At 33.1% G+C, this 17,802-nt stretch overlaps 1 protein-coding gene and 1 pseudogene across 1 annotated transcript; both read left to right on the forward strand.

Moving 5' to 3' along the window:
• Window positions 1–822: 822 nt before the first annotated feature.
• LOC125192210 lies at window positions 823–1,659 on the forward strand. Its single transcript, XM_048089729.1, has 2 exons — window positions 823–1,289; window positions 1,380–1,659. The coding sequence occupies exons 1-2, from the start codon at window positions 860–862 to the stop codon at window positions 1,508–1,510; spliced, it is 561 nt and encodes a 186-aa protein (XP_047945686.1). The 5' UTR covers window positions 823–859; the 3' UTR covers window positions 1,511–1,659.
• Window positions 1,660–13,139: 11,480 nt separating this feature from the next.
• Window positions 13,140–15,527, forward strand: LOC125195362 (annotated as a pseudogene).
• Window positions 15,528–17,802: the final 2,275 nt, after the last annotated feature.

Raw genomic sequence — 17,802 nt, forward strand, 5'->3', positions numbered from 1 at the left:
TGAGAGAATCCACTAGATATATGGAACCCGTTGCATTTATGCTTGGATAACCAACAATTCTTACAAAGATAAATTGGTTATGGTTATGGTTAGAAAAGAGTTTGTCTAAAATTTTAAAGCATTACATAATTATTTGCATTGACGCTGGCGATAACTCGTGTACATTACTGGTCTCAGACCAAATATTGAGAACAATATATAGTAGTACTCCATTTGACACTATTCATACAAATAAAATAAAAATACAGATGGATCGATGGAGTATTTTCTCAAAAATAATTTATGATTCTTTGGTGTGTATTCTGAACTACTATAGATATCAATCTTTCCTAATTCAAGTCTCACTATTCCTACCGTTAGCAACGATCAGTTAGAGATAAATAAGGGTGACTATTAGAGTCAAGTAAATAATCATAAATAAATACACCAAGTTCTTATGGAAGTTTAAGAATTAATAGGTGAATTAATTAATTAAAATATCATATGTCCCAAATATATAGCCAATTTTGCCCGTTTTGTGAAAAAATGTCCAGCTTAAAGAATATCGTTAATATATCAATTAATGAAAACACTAATTTTTGTGTTAATACACTACCTACGCTTTAAAAGGTATCATCAATTTTTTTAAAATGCGTTTGACAGATATTTTTAAGGAATCATTAAATTAAATGTGTTTATACAAAAACACATTGGTTAGGAGTATGTCATCCTCCAGCACCAAATTTTCAATGGCCCATGATATGTAATCCCGTGACACTGCATTTAAATTTCACAGAGTGACATTAACCCAACTCAAGTCTCTATTGCTGAAAAAACGTGTTGTTAAAAAGAATGGGCTCTCTGGTATATAGTACTCCCTATGCTTTCATATGATCACAATCACCCCCTTTCTCTCTCACACAAAATGATCAAAATTGTTGTCTGCCTCCTCCTGGTTCTACAAAGCCTCACATTGACGGAAAATGCGGACTGCGGTGACGGGCGTCCGTGTGTGGTAAGCCATGGGCGTTCGGGTTGGCTTTGCACCGAGGGGTATGATGCTTACCCCTTCATTCACCCTGTATCATACACCGCCGCGTGTACGGGATATCCCATGCTCTACCTCTCCCCCTCCGAGCCGGTGAGGACGGATCCGCATCTGCGGGCGAGTTTGGCTATCTCCGAAGGCGACCGTCTGGATCTCTTCCCGCAGATCGTACTCTTCGGGAAGCTCCGAAAGCTTCCTGAGCATTCGGAGGAGTGCTCGAGGGCTGAGAGGGCTTTGTTCGAAGCCCACCCCTCCCTCAGAGGTTCATATTTCTCTGTTTCGTTTCATTTAATTAATTGATGGTTATACTTATACATACATACTCAGTCACATTATATTGTTTTGTTTGCAGGATTTCCAAAGCTGACAAACACCACCTATTCCATTTACATGCTTGTAGTCGACCAAGTTTATCTCACCAACAAAGGCGGCATGCCCACGCTCCTATCCCTCGATGATTACCTTTATGTTAACTACGAGTAGTTTTTATTTATGTTACTGTATTTTTGTTAAATCCTAGTACTACTATTTAGCCATGTTGGGAAAAGTCAGTTAAGTTTGTAACTTTTTTTTGAACTTTTGGTTTGTATGTAAACTCTAATTAATATGATATGGCTGCTCTGCTTGTTTAATATGGTGCCATCCGCTATTTTTTACAGAGAGTAATTGAATAAAGTGGCGTAGAATAGGGGAAAGGGGGAAAAAGGGGCGCAGAAGGTCATAAATAGCTATTCCGTCCAAATTGGGTTGGATTTCATTTGATTACGAATTTATAAATTGAACCCAACTATTTATACTAATAATAAATGTGAAATTATGCCTCATCTACATGACCTCGATGGATTGGTGACTGACTACACCCCACTAGCATTTTATGCCTCATCTAATTGATAAATTTGATTTCGAAATTGCCATTATCATTAATTTGGGCTTAATCGGAAATAAATCCTTTTGGGCCTAAAGACTTTTCAGAGAGGTCTGCCCCGATTTTATTATGAAAGGGGATGGTCAGCATATCAATAAATTGTGAGATATCGATTTTATTCATCATTTATAATTAGGATACAGCCATAAAATTTTTAATCGTTGATATGTTGTTATGATTTTCAAGCCTCCCACCAAACATTTATTAAAAAATTTTACATTTTCCATGCCAAAGCATACATCACAATTCCAAAGTGAGTTAGAAAATAAGTGGCTAATTATAAAAAATTTAGATCCAGAGTTACAACATTCAATCTGATTAAGTGGAGAGTGTTATTTGAATTGCACCATCTGAAAATTATTTCCATCGTATCACCCAAAAAATTATGTTGTAGAAGTTTGTGTGGGCGACCTCGGATTTCCACCACAAAATACTAAAATGAATCATTTTGATTGAGTCAGCTACAATTTAAATTCGAAGTTCATTTTCGATCACAAAATTCTAATATTGAGAGTTGGTTGGCCAAGCCTCATACAAGAAAATAGTACTACTCTTTGTTACGAATGCATTATTCATTCACCAAATTTCAGTTACTCTATATATATTTTTACGTCTATTCATGAATCAATATATTTACTCATATTAATAGTCATACCAATGTAGCTTGATATTTGCTCTGGATATAATAATCCTTTTGTTGCACACGCGGTTCCATTGTCAGCAACAAATTTAATACTCCATCCGTCCTTGAAAATTTATCACTTATTTCTTTTTTCGTCTGTCCCTAAAAATTTGTCACCTTTCACTTTTACCATTTTTGGTAGTGGACCCTACATTCTACTAATTCATTCTCACTCACATTTTATTTTAAAATTAATATATAAAAGTATGACTCATATGCCACAAACCTTTTCAACTCACTTTCTATTACATTTCTTAAAACCCGTGCCGGGTCAAATGGTGCCAAATTTTAAGGGACGGAGATGGGGTTGCACGGTGTCAGCCAACCCCATGTCCACGAATACCGGAAACTATTGAATTTGGGCTTTCGATCAGCCATCGACCCTACCTACAACCCTTCGTCCCAAAAAAGGATAGCCTATCTCTGAAATAGCCGATGAAAATTGTTACTTCGATTCTTGTTTTGTTGTTTTTTTGGTTTTTTAAATGGTAATGAATTTATAATACTTCTCTCAAGTAATCATATATGGTGTAGAGAAAGTCGGTCTTAGTAATCTGATGTGCCAACTGGAAGGCTCATCACTCAATAAGTAAAAGTTACTCTAGGATATTTTGCTAATTCGTCCGACCCAACTATGAATATTCTCTCGGTCTGTGTCATTGCATTCAAGATTGCTCGATGGGAAATACTAATCCCACGAACGGACCATCCACCGTCAGCCTCTCGCCGGACAACTAATACGGGTAGCACCATATCAGTTTACTATTCTATAAATAATATAGCATCATATCATTTACCAAGTTATCAATCAATTTAATATTTGGGCATAGTCACAAAGATCACCTATTTATAAAATTTGTCACTTGAAAACGCAGAACTATTCACCAAAAGAGAGGAAACTATTGTATTTATAATATAATATTGTAAATAATATAGCATCATCCCTTATAACCCTTTAATATGATTTTTTTTTTCGAAATTAATCATGACTTTTAAACTAAATATATTTATAACCTAAAGTGTAACAGCCCGCCCTCATAGGGTACAATAAATGCGGCGGCTGCTACCCAAAACCAACTCTAAAGAAGTAAACATAGACTAGGGTTTCATTTAAAGAGTATTGACCAAAAGAATTGAAAGAGATATCAGAGTATTAAAAGCAACTACTTAACCTAGAAGATTAAAGGAAGAAAAATATCATAAATGGCGATCAAAATATCTTAAGAGCACGGCTCATTATCCAAGACAAATCACAAGAAAAAGACTAAGGCTTCAAACCGAAGGCAAGATGCAAATATTCCAAGAAGAAATTCTAAAGAATATCAAAAATTCAGCGGAAAACGACCAAGAGAAAAGCATAGCTATGTATGGTGACACAACTACACTTAGAGTTCCACATATCCATATTAATTAGTTAAGCTGCTCAACACCCGCCACCGCTCGTCATCATTCAACCTGCACATAAGGAAAACACATGCGGGGTTGAGTATTTTGAAATACTCAGTGAGCTCGTTGCCAAAACATTTTATAAGTTATGCCACCCTTACCAAGTGAACTCGAGTTTTAAGCAGTTATAAAAGGAATATCACGAGTATCACAAAATATATTTTCATAGACTGGCCAGTCAAAATAACCTCCAATTTTCTCATCAATTAACAATCATTCCATGGTGCGACGAAAGTGTGGCCACACTTTTCGCCCACGAGACCGGCCGACTAGCAAGGACGGCTCTCGATCCCATCGTGTACACAGCCTGGTAGGGTTTGCGGCCCATACTCAAACCCGAATTCGTATAAGCAGATCAGATATCACATAAAAACAAACATAGGTATGGCATAACAGTTAAACCACCCTTATAACCCCGAACAACGTTTTGATAAAATAAAAGAGAGTTTTTTTAGAGTAAAGCCCACCTCAACTGCTTAGTTTTCCGTTATCAAAACTGATTCGCTTTTCCGTTATCCGGCTTCGCAACCAAAGTTTCACCTTTTAATCACATAGGCACATATCACAAATTAGGTTCAATACTATTCTTACTCATGCATGTCTCATTACTTTTCCCTCTTCCCAACGATTTATCTTATCAACACTAATTAATCAAGATCATGTTTATCGCACACGAAGATTTAACCATCAAACACACACTACACAACACATCAATACACACACACACGGCACACACACACACACGGCACACACACACACGGCACACACACATACACATGTCCCCACATCCCTTTTTATCCCTCTTTCACTCAACTAAGATGCATGAGGGTTCAAGAAGACCGATTAATCGGTTAGAAGAAGAAAAAGAAGAGGTAGAAGAAGAACAAACATAACTCTTAAACAAAAATACCTTTTTAGCGAAAAACAATCGGTAGAAAACAAGTATTAGCCTTGATTCTTCGAAGTTCTTGGATTAAACTTCAATTTCTTCTCAAAGGATGAAGGATTAATGGAGTAATGTAGAAGAAAAATTGAGAGAGTGTGTGGGAGGGTGGGGGCCGAAAATTATGGGGGCTAGGGTTGATGTTTCTCTTATTTATAGTGCTCAACAAGATCTTTAGGTAATTAGAATAGAATATTTGGTAAGATCTCATTCTCCCCAATAAAATGAAATAATATTGTGAAGTAGGGAAGAAGAATTAACAAAAAATAGATCCTAGGGCAAATCTCCCTAGTTTTCAAAAATTAGGCTCTCAAAATAGCCAAGACTTTGTTTTGGTATTTTTCCATATAGAATAAGATATTATGGAGCAAAATAAAAATAAGGAAAATCCTCCATGAGGCAAGGTAGGGGCCGATTTCTATGCCTTTTAAATAAGGCATGAATTTTTGAATATTGACTAAAATGAAGTAAGGCAAGATCTCTTGAAGTATGGAAAGATTTGGTAGAATAATTAAATTCTAGGTATGGAAGGAAATCAAGCAAGGGATCAATTAAATAGGCAAAATAATATTTCCTTCCCACATGGATGATTTTCGAAAATCACCTAGAGGAATGAGGGGCTCGATTTTTCCATCTCTAAACAAGGAAATAATTGGCTCTTGGAATTTAATTTGGATAAATATCCAAGGATTAAATAATTTCCGGAAAAAAAATAGAAATTCTTTCTCCAAGGGGTCTAGGGTTCGAAAATTACAAGAATTAGGATGACAAGTATTAATGGAAATTTTCTCTAATATTCTCACTCACCCTTAGATAATTAATTTGCCACATAGCCTCACAAATAAATAAATCACATGCCACCTCATTTAAATCACATAGTTTGACTTTTCAAACTTTCAACACAAACCCTAAACTCAAATCGACCATAACACCTCATGAAATAAAAGCATTCTCGATTCCACGTCATCCACAATTAATTTTAGGGCTCAAAGATTAGGGTTCTAAATTCCGGGATGTTACATAAAGAAACCAAGTTTTCACTAAAAATTTCATGGATACACTTTTGGTACCACCACAGCACCACTTGCACATCGTGTGCGTTAAAAAAAATCATGTACTCCCTCAGTCCCATTGAAGATGACCCACTTTCCTTTTTGGTTTGTCTCAATCAAGATGACCCATTATTTAAAGAGGGAACTTTTTTTTTGGTCCACGAACTTTGCCAAAGTATCATTTTAGGTCCGTGAACTTTAAAAATATCATTTCAGGTCCATCAACTATGAGTTAATATCATTTGAAGTACTTTTTTACTATTTCCAAGTTTTTTCGGACAAAAATATCCTTGATACCTTAAAGGGTATATATTTTTAATAAACTTATCCTATACTCATATTTTTTTATAAATATCTTTACTATATATTTTTGATGAATTTTCTAAATATAATTTGACCTTCAATATTATCACTTAATTTTGTGACATGCAAGAAAAGATCCTTATTCAATTTTTTATTATTGAAGAAAAGTTCTTTATTCTATTTTAAAATTCTTTAATATAAAAAATTGAAGAAAAACAATTTTACTTGCATGTCACATAATTAAATGATAATATTGAAGGTCAAATTATATTTAAAAAATTCATCAAAAATATATTGTAAAGATATTTATAAAAAATATGAGTATATGATAAGTTTATTAAAAATATATACCCTCTAAGTTATCGAGGGTATTTTCGTCCAATAAAACTTGGAAGTAGTAAAAAAGTACTTCAAATGATATTAACTCATAGTTGATAGACCTGAAATGATATTTTCAAAGTTCACAGACTTAAAATGATATTTTGGCAAAGTTCGTAGACTAAAATTGATGTTCCCTCTTATTTAAAATGGAAAAACCTTTATCTCTACTTTATTCCCTCTTTCTTACTTTACTCTCTCCTCTTAACACACAAAATATAACTGCATAAAATCCCGTGCCGCCCAAAAATGGGTCATCTTCCTTGGGACGGAGGCAATTTAAAAGAATAATTTGAAAATTATTGTTTTGCACCTAGATTTTTCTCATCATCTGACATTACCTAATCCCATGTGAACATTTTACCAAATTTTGCTTGCTAATTTTGATTAATGTATATAATGAAGTAAGAGACCGTATTCAGAAAATTTTAGGGAAAAAGTTCATCAATGACAATTACTCCTACATTATTGGCAATCTCAAATCTCAATCAGCTCCCATGTCAATGTCAAAATTTATTGCCCTCTCATTCATGAAAATAATACTCATATTTGTAGTGTTTAGATAAAAAAGTTAGAGCATAAGTTTTCTGGTATAAAAATTGATCTTTAGTGGACAACAAATAAAATTAAATACTCGATCTTTAGTTACTCCCTATATTTTAACCAAATGTACACAGTACTTACTCTCCCTATACATTATCAAAAACAAAAAATTTGAGAAAGAAAATGAGGATATATAGTATAAATACATTAAATTAAATAAGGAAGTTTCCTTTTTCTCATGTCAGCACATACAATGGCAAGTACTTGTATGAAGTATTAAGCGAAATTTTCTCATGTCAGCACATACAATGGCAAGTACTTGTATGAAGTATTAAGCGAAATTAAAATTAAGATAGTTATGATAGGTGTGTGATCGAATACTAACTACTTCCTCCGTTTCTTCATAATTGAGGCGAAATTTTTCGGCACGGAGTTTTAGAAATGAATGTTGGGTAAATAAATAGATAAAAAAGTAAGAGAGAGGAAAATGTAGAGAGAATAAAGTATAAAGTGAATAAAGCAGAGAGAATAAAGTATAAGAGAGTAAAGTAAGAAAGAGAAAAAAGTTACCATATATGGAAATGACTCAACTATGAAGAAACTTCCTGAAATGAAAAAATGACTCAACTATGAAGAAACGAAGGGATTACTTTATAGTAATAACTAATAATATCAATTTTGTATGTTAAAAATATCAACAAAAAGACGCAAATTTATCAATATTCGTGTGTTGATAAATTTATGTCTTTGTGTTGATATTTAAATTTACATGTTGTATTGATATAATTATATCTTTATGTTGATAATTTTAATACACAGAATTGAATATTAGTTACTGTAAATTAGTTAGCACACTAACGCAATCCAATTATGATATTATTATATAGTTGGGCCGACTCTTGTCTTATGGGCTTGTATATGTCAATAATGGATGTAGATGATTTTTCTAAGTATAGTTTTCTAATGACATGGGAATATACGTGTTGGTCTGTTGGAGCATTTAGTAGGAGAATACTTTATCAGAAAAAAAAAATTAATAATACTTGATGAATAAACGTAACTCAATCGCTCAAACTTCATTTTATTAGGAGTACTATAAATTATGTGTTTCATTACGTATAATCAGTCTCATATAAACACTAAAACACAACACATATATTAAACTTTATAATTTTAAAGGCACCTACGTAGAAAAAGAGAATCGATTATTAAACCAATACTGATTATTAAACCAATACTAGTAATTTTGTGAAATTGATTATGACAAAACTAAAATTAGTTGTATCCATGTAGTCATGTAGACCACAAATCACATGAAAATCACGAAATTATATTATATCTATTCTAGTTCAAGATCAAATTAACTAATAACAATTGACAGTTAAGTGTTCGGTGAATGGCCAAGCTCCTTGTTGTGCTTAGAACACTTGTGCTGAATAAACCTAGCACCTACTTGTGTTTGGATGTTGCGAGCACCCCTATGTGCTCGGAAAATAGGAGTACCTCCATGTGCTCGGAATGGCGAGCACATGCGTATGCTCGAACTTTTAGTTGGTAGTTCTGAGCACAATGAAGGTGTTCAGATATTTCAAAAGTATGTTTTTTATTCCGAGCACAATTATGATAGTCGGAAATTTCGCAATTAGTAAAAATGATAAATTTCACAAGTGCTTTTTTTTTTATATCCCGAGCACATAAATGGTGCTTGCCAATTTCCGTTGCTGATAGATTGCCAGATCGAGCACGTTGACCGTGCTTGTAATTCCTTTTTATATCCCGAGCACATAAATGGTGCTTGCCAATTTCCGTTGCTGATAGATTGCCAGATCGAGCACGTTGACCGTGCTTGTAATTCCTCGCAAGTTAACACACCCGTTTTTTGTTATTGCCAAGCACTTTTAACTGTGATTGGTATTTGTGCCAGGTAAATAGGTAAATAGCCTCTTTTTTTAGTTAATAAAAACAGTAGTAATATTTATATACGGCCTCTGCCTCCGCTCGATTAGAATATTCTTCTTCCACACATATTAAGAAAATACATGTATTATATTCTACAAAATTTAATACTACTATTATAGTATAATAGTACTATAATTTTCTATTTAATTTAAAGTTTTTTGCTCCACGTGTTATCTTTATCGGCATTAAATAAGACTAGTTTCGGAAATTAAAATTTTAACACAAATTCACATAAACGTGGAATAAGTTCGGCACTCCACAACTAGGCCTGCTTATTCGGTCGGTTCCGGTTCTAACCGGATCGGTTGACCGATTAATCGGTTTTAAATTTTCATAAATCTTAGAATCGGAACCGGAACCGGAACCGGAGCCGATCGGTTCTGGTTTGGAACCGGCCGGGTAAGAACCGGTCGATTCCGGTTTCGAACTGGAGCCGATATGTAATTTTAATCCAAATTTATTTATAATTTTTAATAGTTTAATACTAAATAAATAACAATTCAACATCTAGAAATATAAATAATACAGTACTAACAAATTTAAATAAATACACAATAAATATAAATCAACAACACAATAATATTCATACATGGATAAGAGTGATGTATATTAGGTCGGACTAGTTTATATTAGCAATTTTTTAATACAAAAATAAGAGTTCTAAACTTTAGCAATTTTTTTTTAGAAGTGAGTTTTAAAATTGAATTCAATTTTCCCTTTTTCAGCTAAACAAATATTCATTGGAATTTCTGATACTAATTGATCTTGTTGTGACTTTTTGGTTTATAATGGAACAGTTAATAAATTATTCACAAATAGGTTAAAATCGTATGTTAAATGAATTGCTACATAGATTTGTTATAAAGTTAAATTTCTAGCACATGAAATGAAATTGTATTTGTATAAGTTCTTTTGGAAATTAAAAACAAACTTATGATGTCCTATTCATCGTAGCTAGTTCATAAAAAATGGATTAGAGAAATAATTGTAGTTTCAAAATATCACGGTTTAAACATTTTAAATACTTCAAAAATTAGAGCTCGCAAATCTAACAATGTTTAAATTTAAAAATCACTGAATGTTTCAAATTATTTTACTGTAATTCAAAATTAATTCAATTAATTAGACTTATTAGTATATTAAATTATAAAAAAATATAAAATTGAATTATAATCCGGTTCCCGGTTAGGAACCGGTCGTTTCCGGGATTTTATTTAAAAAGTAAGAACCGGTACCGGAACCAGAACCGGATTTTTCGGTTCCGATTCCTCAATTAACCGGCCGGTTCCGGTTCTGATTCCGGTTACTCGAGAACCGGAGAACCGTTTAAACACTCCTGTCCACAACAATAGAGAGGTTATCTAAACGGGAATAAAATATTACAAGGTCCTAATATCTATATGAAAATCTCCAATTTGATCACGAGTGCAATTTTAGAATTGTATTTTTTTAATAACGCCAACATAATCACAACTGATCGCATCTTATCTAAGTTAATACTCCTATGTTCCATGTTACTTGAGGCGTTTCTTTTTAGTACGGGATTTAAGAAAGTTGTGTTAGTGAGTTAAATAAAGTAGTTGGGAGAAATAAAGTGAGAGAAAAAAAGAGAGAGTAAAGTAAAGAAATAATAAAGTATGTGAGATTAGATGTTTTGTTTTAGCAAAAAAAAAAAGAAATGACAAGTAACTTGGGACAAACCAAAATGGAGTATGATTTTTCTGACTCCATATATACACCCCTCAAATCGATCAGAGAAATCATTATCAAATCAAGTTATTCAATGTCACCTCTAAGAAAGACACTTTGTCTATTGATGATTTTTTCTTGCATTGTTGTACAAGAATGCAAAAACAAAAGGATATGGAGGAGGTGGTCCTCCTGTGCCGTGTACAAAAGTTGATTGTCTAATATATACGGTTATTCACAGTGAAAAAGAATTTGAAATTAGAAATTACAGTCAATCTTTATGGGTGACACGTCCGAGCCTTATTCAATACTCAGTTATGGGTGGTCTTGCAAAAGCCGGAGAAATGTAAGTTTTTTTCTCAGTGTTTCTATCATCGTATGCAATTGATATTCAAATTCGGTGGAAACAAGTTAAATTCAATCCATCTATTGATTTTCAAATCGCATTATATGTTTTTATCCCTTTTCTAAAATTTTCTAAGTGATTGCGTTATGTCTGCATATTATTGGATTACTATACTCGGGGTAATGACCAAGGAGTGTTTATATTTGATAATTATGATATAGGCCATGTATTGATGATGGATGTATCAAATTCTACAGCTGCAAATTTGACTTATACAATCTATTATTACGTACCTAAAAAGTATCAAAATGATGGTCTTCCTAAACCTCTGAAATCCGAAATAAAGCAAGTGAAACTACCTATATATAAATATGCAGTTGTTAGAAGGGTTGATGGCGAGATTATTGAAGATATTATATTAGGACAAGTTGATGCATTGAAGAAACAATTGAAAAACACTAGTTATAGTCGGGCACTGGATCGTGGTCAATTTACATATGTTATGTACGGTGGATTAACTTATAACCAAGGATTTGAAATTCTTATATGGTTTGACTAGTTATACCATGAATGAAATATACTTGGAGTAAAGCCTAAAATATATAAATTTCTATTTACTTTTACATAGTAAATTAGGGGGTGTTATATTGCTAATTCATAACTTAATTGCTAACTACAACTAAATAATAGTCATTAGATATTAAAATTAAGGGCTTAGATCATTAATCCCTAAATGTCAATACGGTCAGCAAAAAACGTCAAAAAAGCCATAGAATTAATTCCAAAAAATATCAATAGGGATATTAATGTCAATTAACTACATGTTTAGTTATAACTAACTTTTAAAAGAAATCCCAAAACTTTAAATTCATATACCATATATCAAATTAAAGATAATTTCATAAGGATTCCAACCAGTGGCGGACACACGTGTATGAGGTGAGGGGCTTAAGCCCCTCCCAAACCCATTTTTTCTTATAAATTTCTACTGCAAAATTTTTAAAAAAAATTCGAACCTATAGTCAGCCCTCGCCAAGTTAATACCTTTGAGGTCTAAATTATTAGAGGTTTAATGGAGAAGAGGGGCTGAAAATTAAATTTACGGACAAAACTTTATAACCATGGCCGTTGGCGCTGAGTTGAGAAGAGGAAGATGAGAGCATTAAATTTAAATGAATAAAATAATAAAAGTTGAAAGTAAATGCCTACTTTCCTATTTAAATGGCACGTGTGTTAGACGTGTAGCTTTACATTTTTTAATAAAAGTATCGTACTCCCTCTGTCCCGCTTTAGCAGTCCCATTGACTTTTCTGTCCTCTTTTTATAAAAATGATAAAAAATAGTTAAAATAGATAAATGATAAAGTAAGAGAGACAATAATGTAGATAAGACTCTTCTCTATGTTATTCTCTCTCTTAATTTACCATTTCTCCTCTTTAATTATTTTTTTATCATTTTTACAAAAAGAGGACAGAAAAGTCAATGGGACTGCTAAAGCGGGACGGAGGGAGTATTATTTTAAATTATTAAATATTGATTCCTATATTTTAGCCAACACTTAATCACTAAAAGTAATTAATTAAAATCTAACAAGGATTTTGTCATTGTTCAGCCCTACTCCACTATTCCAGACGGCAGGAAAAAAAAACAAAGCTTCTCCCACAAATTCACGAGAATTACTTGTCTTCCTCACAACTTTAATTGCTAAAGTAAGGTTAGTTTTTCCCTTTTTTTTGTGTGATTCGGTACTTTATATTCGAAACTTTTATTTACATAGTATTTCTTGATTTATTGAACTATTTTGCTAAATTGCTAATACAGAAGATGGAACGTTACTTCAAAAAAAATGCAAAGTGGTGGTTCTTCATCTTCTCCAAGTGCTAGAATTGTTGAATCAGTAGAAAATCAGTCTACAACAGAAGTTGAATTGGATTTGAATGATATCGATGCTGATCCAGGAAAACGAAAATCAATAGAGGCTTTTGATGTTGCTGTTCGGGATAGAGTACGGAGAGAATATTTGGTTAAAGGTCCTTGCCAACCAATTGGGAATACATATCCGAAAAAGAAATATGGTATTCAAGAAAGAAGTTTTCAAGATGCTTGGTTTACAAAATTTCCATGGTTAGAGTATAGTGCATCAAAAAATGCAGCCTTTTGCTTTTGGTGCTATCTTTTCAAGCAATCAGATAAAGGAGGTCGATATGCAGAAGATGCTTTTACAAAGACAGGCTTTAACAATTGGAAAAATGCACTAGAAAAATTCAATCAACATGTTGGGGCTGCAATTAGTTGTCACAATAATGCTCGAATTCAGTTTGAAGCTTTTCAAGATCAAAGGCACAGTGTGGCAAATGTATTTCGATCAAATACTCGTAAAGCGGAAGTTGCATATCGTGTTCGGTTGACTGCTTCATTGGATGTGACTCGTTTTCTTTTAAAACAGGGATTGCCTTTTCGTGGACACGATGAATCAAGTAGTTCTTCAAATCTAGGCAATTTTCTTGAGTTGCTTCATTGGCTTAGTGAACATAATATCGATATTTCCAAAGTGTTGGGTATAAATGCTCCTGCTAATAATCAGATGACTTCTCCACGAATTCAAAAGGAATTAACAAATGCTTGTGCTTCAGAAGTCACACTTGCCATAGTCAAAGATATTGGGGATAGAGTTTTCACTATCTTGGTTGATGAGGCTCGAGATGTTTCAATGAAGGAATAAATGGGTGTTGTTTTAAGATACGTGAATAGTGAAGGATATGTGATTGAGCGATTTCTTGGGATTGTACATGTAACTGACACTTGTTCTCGTTCTTTGAAAAATGCTATTGATGATTTATTATCGAAGCATAATTTATCTCTATCCAGAGTGAGGGGTCAAGGATACGATGGAGCTTCAAATATGCGGGGTGAGTTCAATGGATTGAAATCTCTAATATTGCAAGAAAATCCTTATGCCATGTACATCCATTGTTTCTCTCATCAACTCCAATTAACAATTGTTGTTGTTACTAAGGGTATTAGAGTTGTGAAGGATTCTTTTAACTATATCTCTATGATTGTGAATATGGTTGGTGCATCTTGTAAGAGAAAGGATCAACTTAGGAAGTTGCAATATGAAAGATTAGTTGCACAACTTAATGATGAAGAAGTGACTAGTGGAAGAGGTCAAAATCAAGAAACTACTTTAGTAAGACCAGGAGACACTCGTTGGGGCTCACATTACTCTACATTGCTTCGTTTATGCTCTATGTGGCCTGTGGTTGAGAAAGTGTTGGAAATTGTTAGAGATGATGCCACTCTCCTTGATAATAGAAGTACTACTGAAGGCTTGATCGAAAGGATGGATAATTATGAGTTTGTTTTTACTTTGCATTTGATGAAACACTTACTAGGAACTACAAATGAATTGTCTCATGCCCTACAACGGAAAGATCAAAACATTGTACAAGCTATATCATTGATCTCAAGTGTGAAACATCAATTGCAAAGTTTTAGGGATGATGGATGGGAAGCCATGTTAGACCAAACAAATAGATTTTGTGAGTTGCATAATATTTCACAAGTTAATATGGAGGACATCATACCACACCCTGGTCGAAAAAAGCATGGAGCAGAGTTGATCACAAACTTACATCATTATCGGGTAGAGATTTTTTATCAGGTAATCTAATATTTTTATTCATGTTTTTATCGATATATTTACTTTTCATTAACTTATTGTGGCTGCAATATTAAGGTTGTTGATTTAATTATACAAGAGATGAATAATCGGTTTTCTGAAGCTAGCACCGACTTGCTAAAATGCATAGCGTGTCTTGATCCAAGAAATTCTTTCTCTGAATTCAATGAGCATCAAGTTATTCATATTGCTACTTTATATCCCGAGGACTTCTCTGCTAGCGAATGTTCACATCTTCCACAACAAGTTAGTAATTTTATTGCTAATGTGCGGTGTGATCCTCAATTTGTTGCGCTTAGTGATTTGGGAAGTTTTGCTATGAAAATGGTCAAAACTAAGAAGCATTTAGTTTTTCTATTGGTCTATCGGATTATTGAGCTGGCCTTGGTTTTACCTGTTGCGACTGCTTCTGTTGAGAGAGCATTTTCTGCAATGAAGACTATCAAGACTGATTTACGAAATCGAATGGGAGACGAGTGGATGAATGACAGTCTTGTTGTGTATATTGAGAAGGATATTTTTTCAACGATTGATAACGAGCCGATCCTGTAGCGTTTTCAATCGATGAGAACACGTAGAATTCAATTGCCGCCGCTGTAGCAAACTGTATTATTCTTTTTGTCAAACTTGTGTTGGATTAATTTTATGTATTAGATATTTATGCATTTTTGGAATTTTTATTATTGTTTTTTTTATAATATATATATTATATATATATACCATGTGTGTGTGTGTCCCCTGCCAAGATATTTTAGTGAAGCCCCTGCCAAGATTTTTTCCTGCGTCCGCCACTGATTCCAACGATATCATACATGCATATGTTCCGACGTCAAAATTTGAAAAAAAATTCAAAATTTTTTAATTTTTTTCGTACAATCAGAAATGTCAACATACCATATAAAATATGTCAATATAATACATGTAGAATGTCAATATAAGCAATGGATTAACATTCTTAAAGCATTGTGTTGACATTCTCAAAGCATTGTGTTGATATTTTTGGAACACTATGTTGACATTTTCATTCAAAACCCTAATTTGGAGTTTTTTTTTTATCTTTTTCGATTTAATTAATAAAAACGAAAGTTACACGTGGCAAATTGTAGACCACCCGTTTTCTAAAATCATATGGCCAAATTAATTGTAGTTAGCAATTAAATGATGAGTTAGCAATTGATCACTCCCCTAGTAAATTAATTATATATTAACTAGTAGTACTTGTGTATAATTAATTACTCCATTGTGTTTATTTTTATTGTCATATGAACTAGCCTTCATATAGAGCTTGACCACAGGAAGTACTCCATTGATGGACTCACCAATTTGGAGAAGCATTTCGCATAAATCACTTCATGATATTCACACTTGAAAACAAGCTATAGAAATCAGTTTATCATAACCCAAAAAGACATCTCAAAATACTTGGAAAAAAATAGCCCTTAAGGTGATTAAAATATTTACTCGATTTTTAACCAACTCGATCCAAAACATTCTCGCCAACATAAATCCAACAACAATGTGTCCCAAACAGAGGCTGCACACTTTTGGTGCGTGGCTGAAAAGGATGGTTAATTAAGCATGTTTAAACCAACACCACGGCTCATGTAGTCCGAACCAAGGAATAAGACTACTTGATCTAGATTCATAGTGTGTAAGATTACATCTACGTATGCTCGGAAAGAAAAGGTCCGGTTTGATGCGAATCGTAGCTCAAAGTAGGTGGGTGAGCGATATTTAAATTCTCACAAGGTGATTCATTTATTTAACAAAATTATTTATAAAATTCAAAATTTGGTTCAACTAGTTATACTAAAAATGACATGTAAAATTAAGAGCCCAATAAGACTGTGGAAATTCTATTGTACTATACTTTTTTATCTTATTAAAGACGTATTTCTTTCAATAGTCAATTCAACTAGTTATAATGGATTCGCCGGTATAAAAACATGTTAGATCTTTTAATTTTTGATGTACCTTGAAGAGAAACTACAAGAATGGAATAATTCAACCCATCCTAGATAGTTTCCTATAACGTTCTCTTTTGTGAAGTTCAATAAAATCAGGTGCTAATACAGGCTAAGCTGTATAAAAGCTAAATAATGGAGCAACAACCTAACTATATGGCTATAAAGATAGAAACTTTCAAAGCTTGTTTATTCTATTCAGCCCCCACTTGCCCAATTACTACTCTATATATTATACTACCCATTGCTATCTTATTATCATTCACAAATTGTATTTTCCATATCTCAAGAATTATAATCATAGTCATCCACAAAAGAAAGTCAAGGCAATGAACTAGGATATTGATATATCTTCTCTTAAATGGTCTAAATTAAGTTGCTGAATTTTAGTGCATTGGTGATAATGTAGAAGTCCTTACAATAGCCCTCACAAAAGGACCATGCCCATAAATATAGTAACCATGGAGTTATAAACCATATTGGTATAAGAATTTTTATCAAGCCTTTTTTTTAATACATCAAGTCATCAACCTACATGGTACACTGGCATCGTCATGAGACAGAGACTTCATTTAATTCATTGCTGCATCATTACAATAAGTTATTACTAGTAATTACTGTTGAATAATAGAATTGAAATGCGGAAATGTAAATACTAAAATTAAAAAATATTGAAGAACTTTGAAGACAACATTTTGATAAATGGCTTGATTGGTTTCTTCAATAATATAACACCCTTATATAGGGTATTACAAAACTTGTGCTCCAAGTATTCTTGGGCACCAGTCACCAAGCTAATGTATTTCTTAGCCTCTAAGCTAATTGTTTCTTGTCCTCCAAGCTTTCTTGATCTCCAAGCTAAT

This window comes from Salvia hispanica, chromosome 6 (assembly GCF_023119035.1).
Source record: "Salvia hispanica cultivar TCC Black 2014 chromosome 6, UniMelb_Shisp_WGS_1.0, whole genome shotgun sequence".
Classification (NCBI taxonomy): domain Eukaryota; kingdom Viridiplantae; phylum Streptophyta; class Magnoliopsida; order Lamiales; family Lamiaceae; genus Salvia; species Salvia hispanica.

Coding starts and splice junctions, on each gene's coding strand:
- LOC125192210 (XM_048089729.1), top strand. CDS start 860: ATGCTTTCATATGATCACAATCACCCCCTTTCTCTCTCACACAAAATG. Junction 1,290..1,379: donor AGCCCACCCCTCCCTCAGAG/GTTCATATTTCT, acceptor TTTTGTTTGCAG/GATTTCCAAAGCTGACAAAC.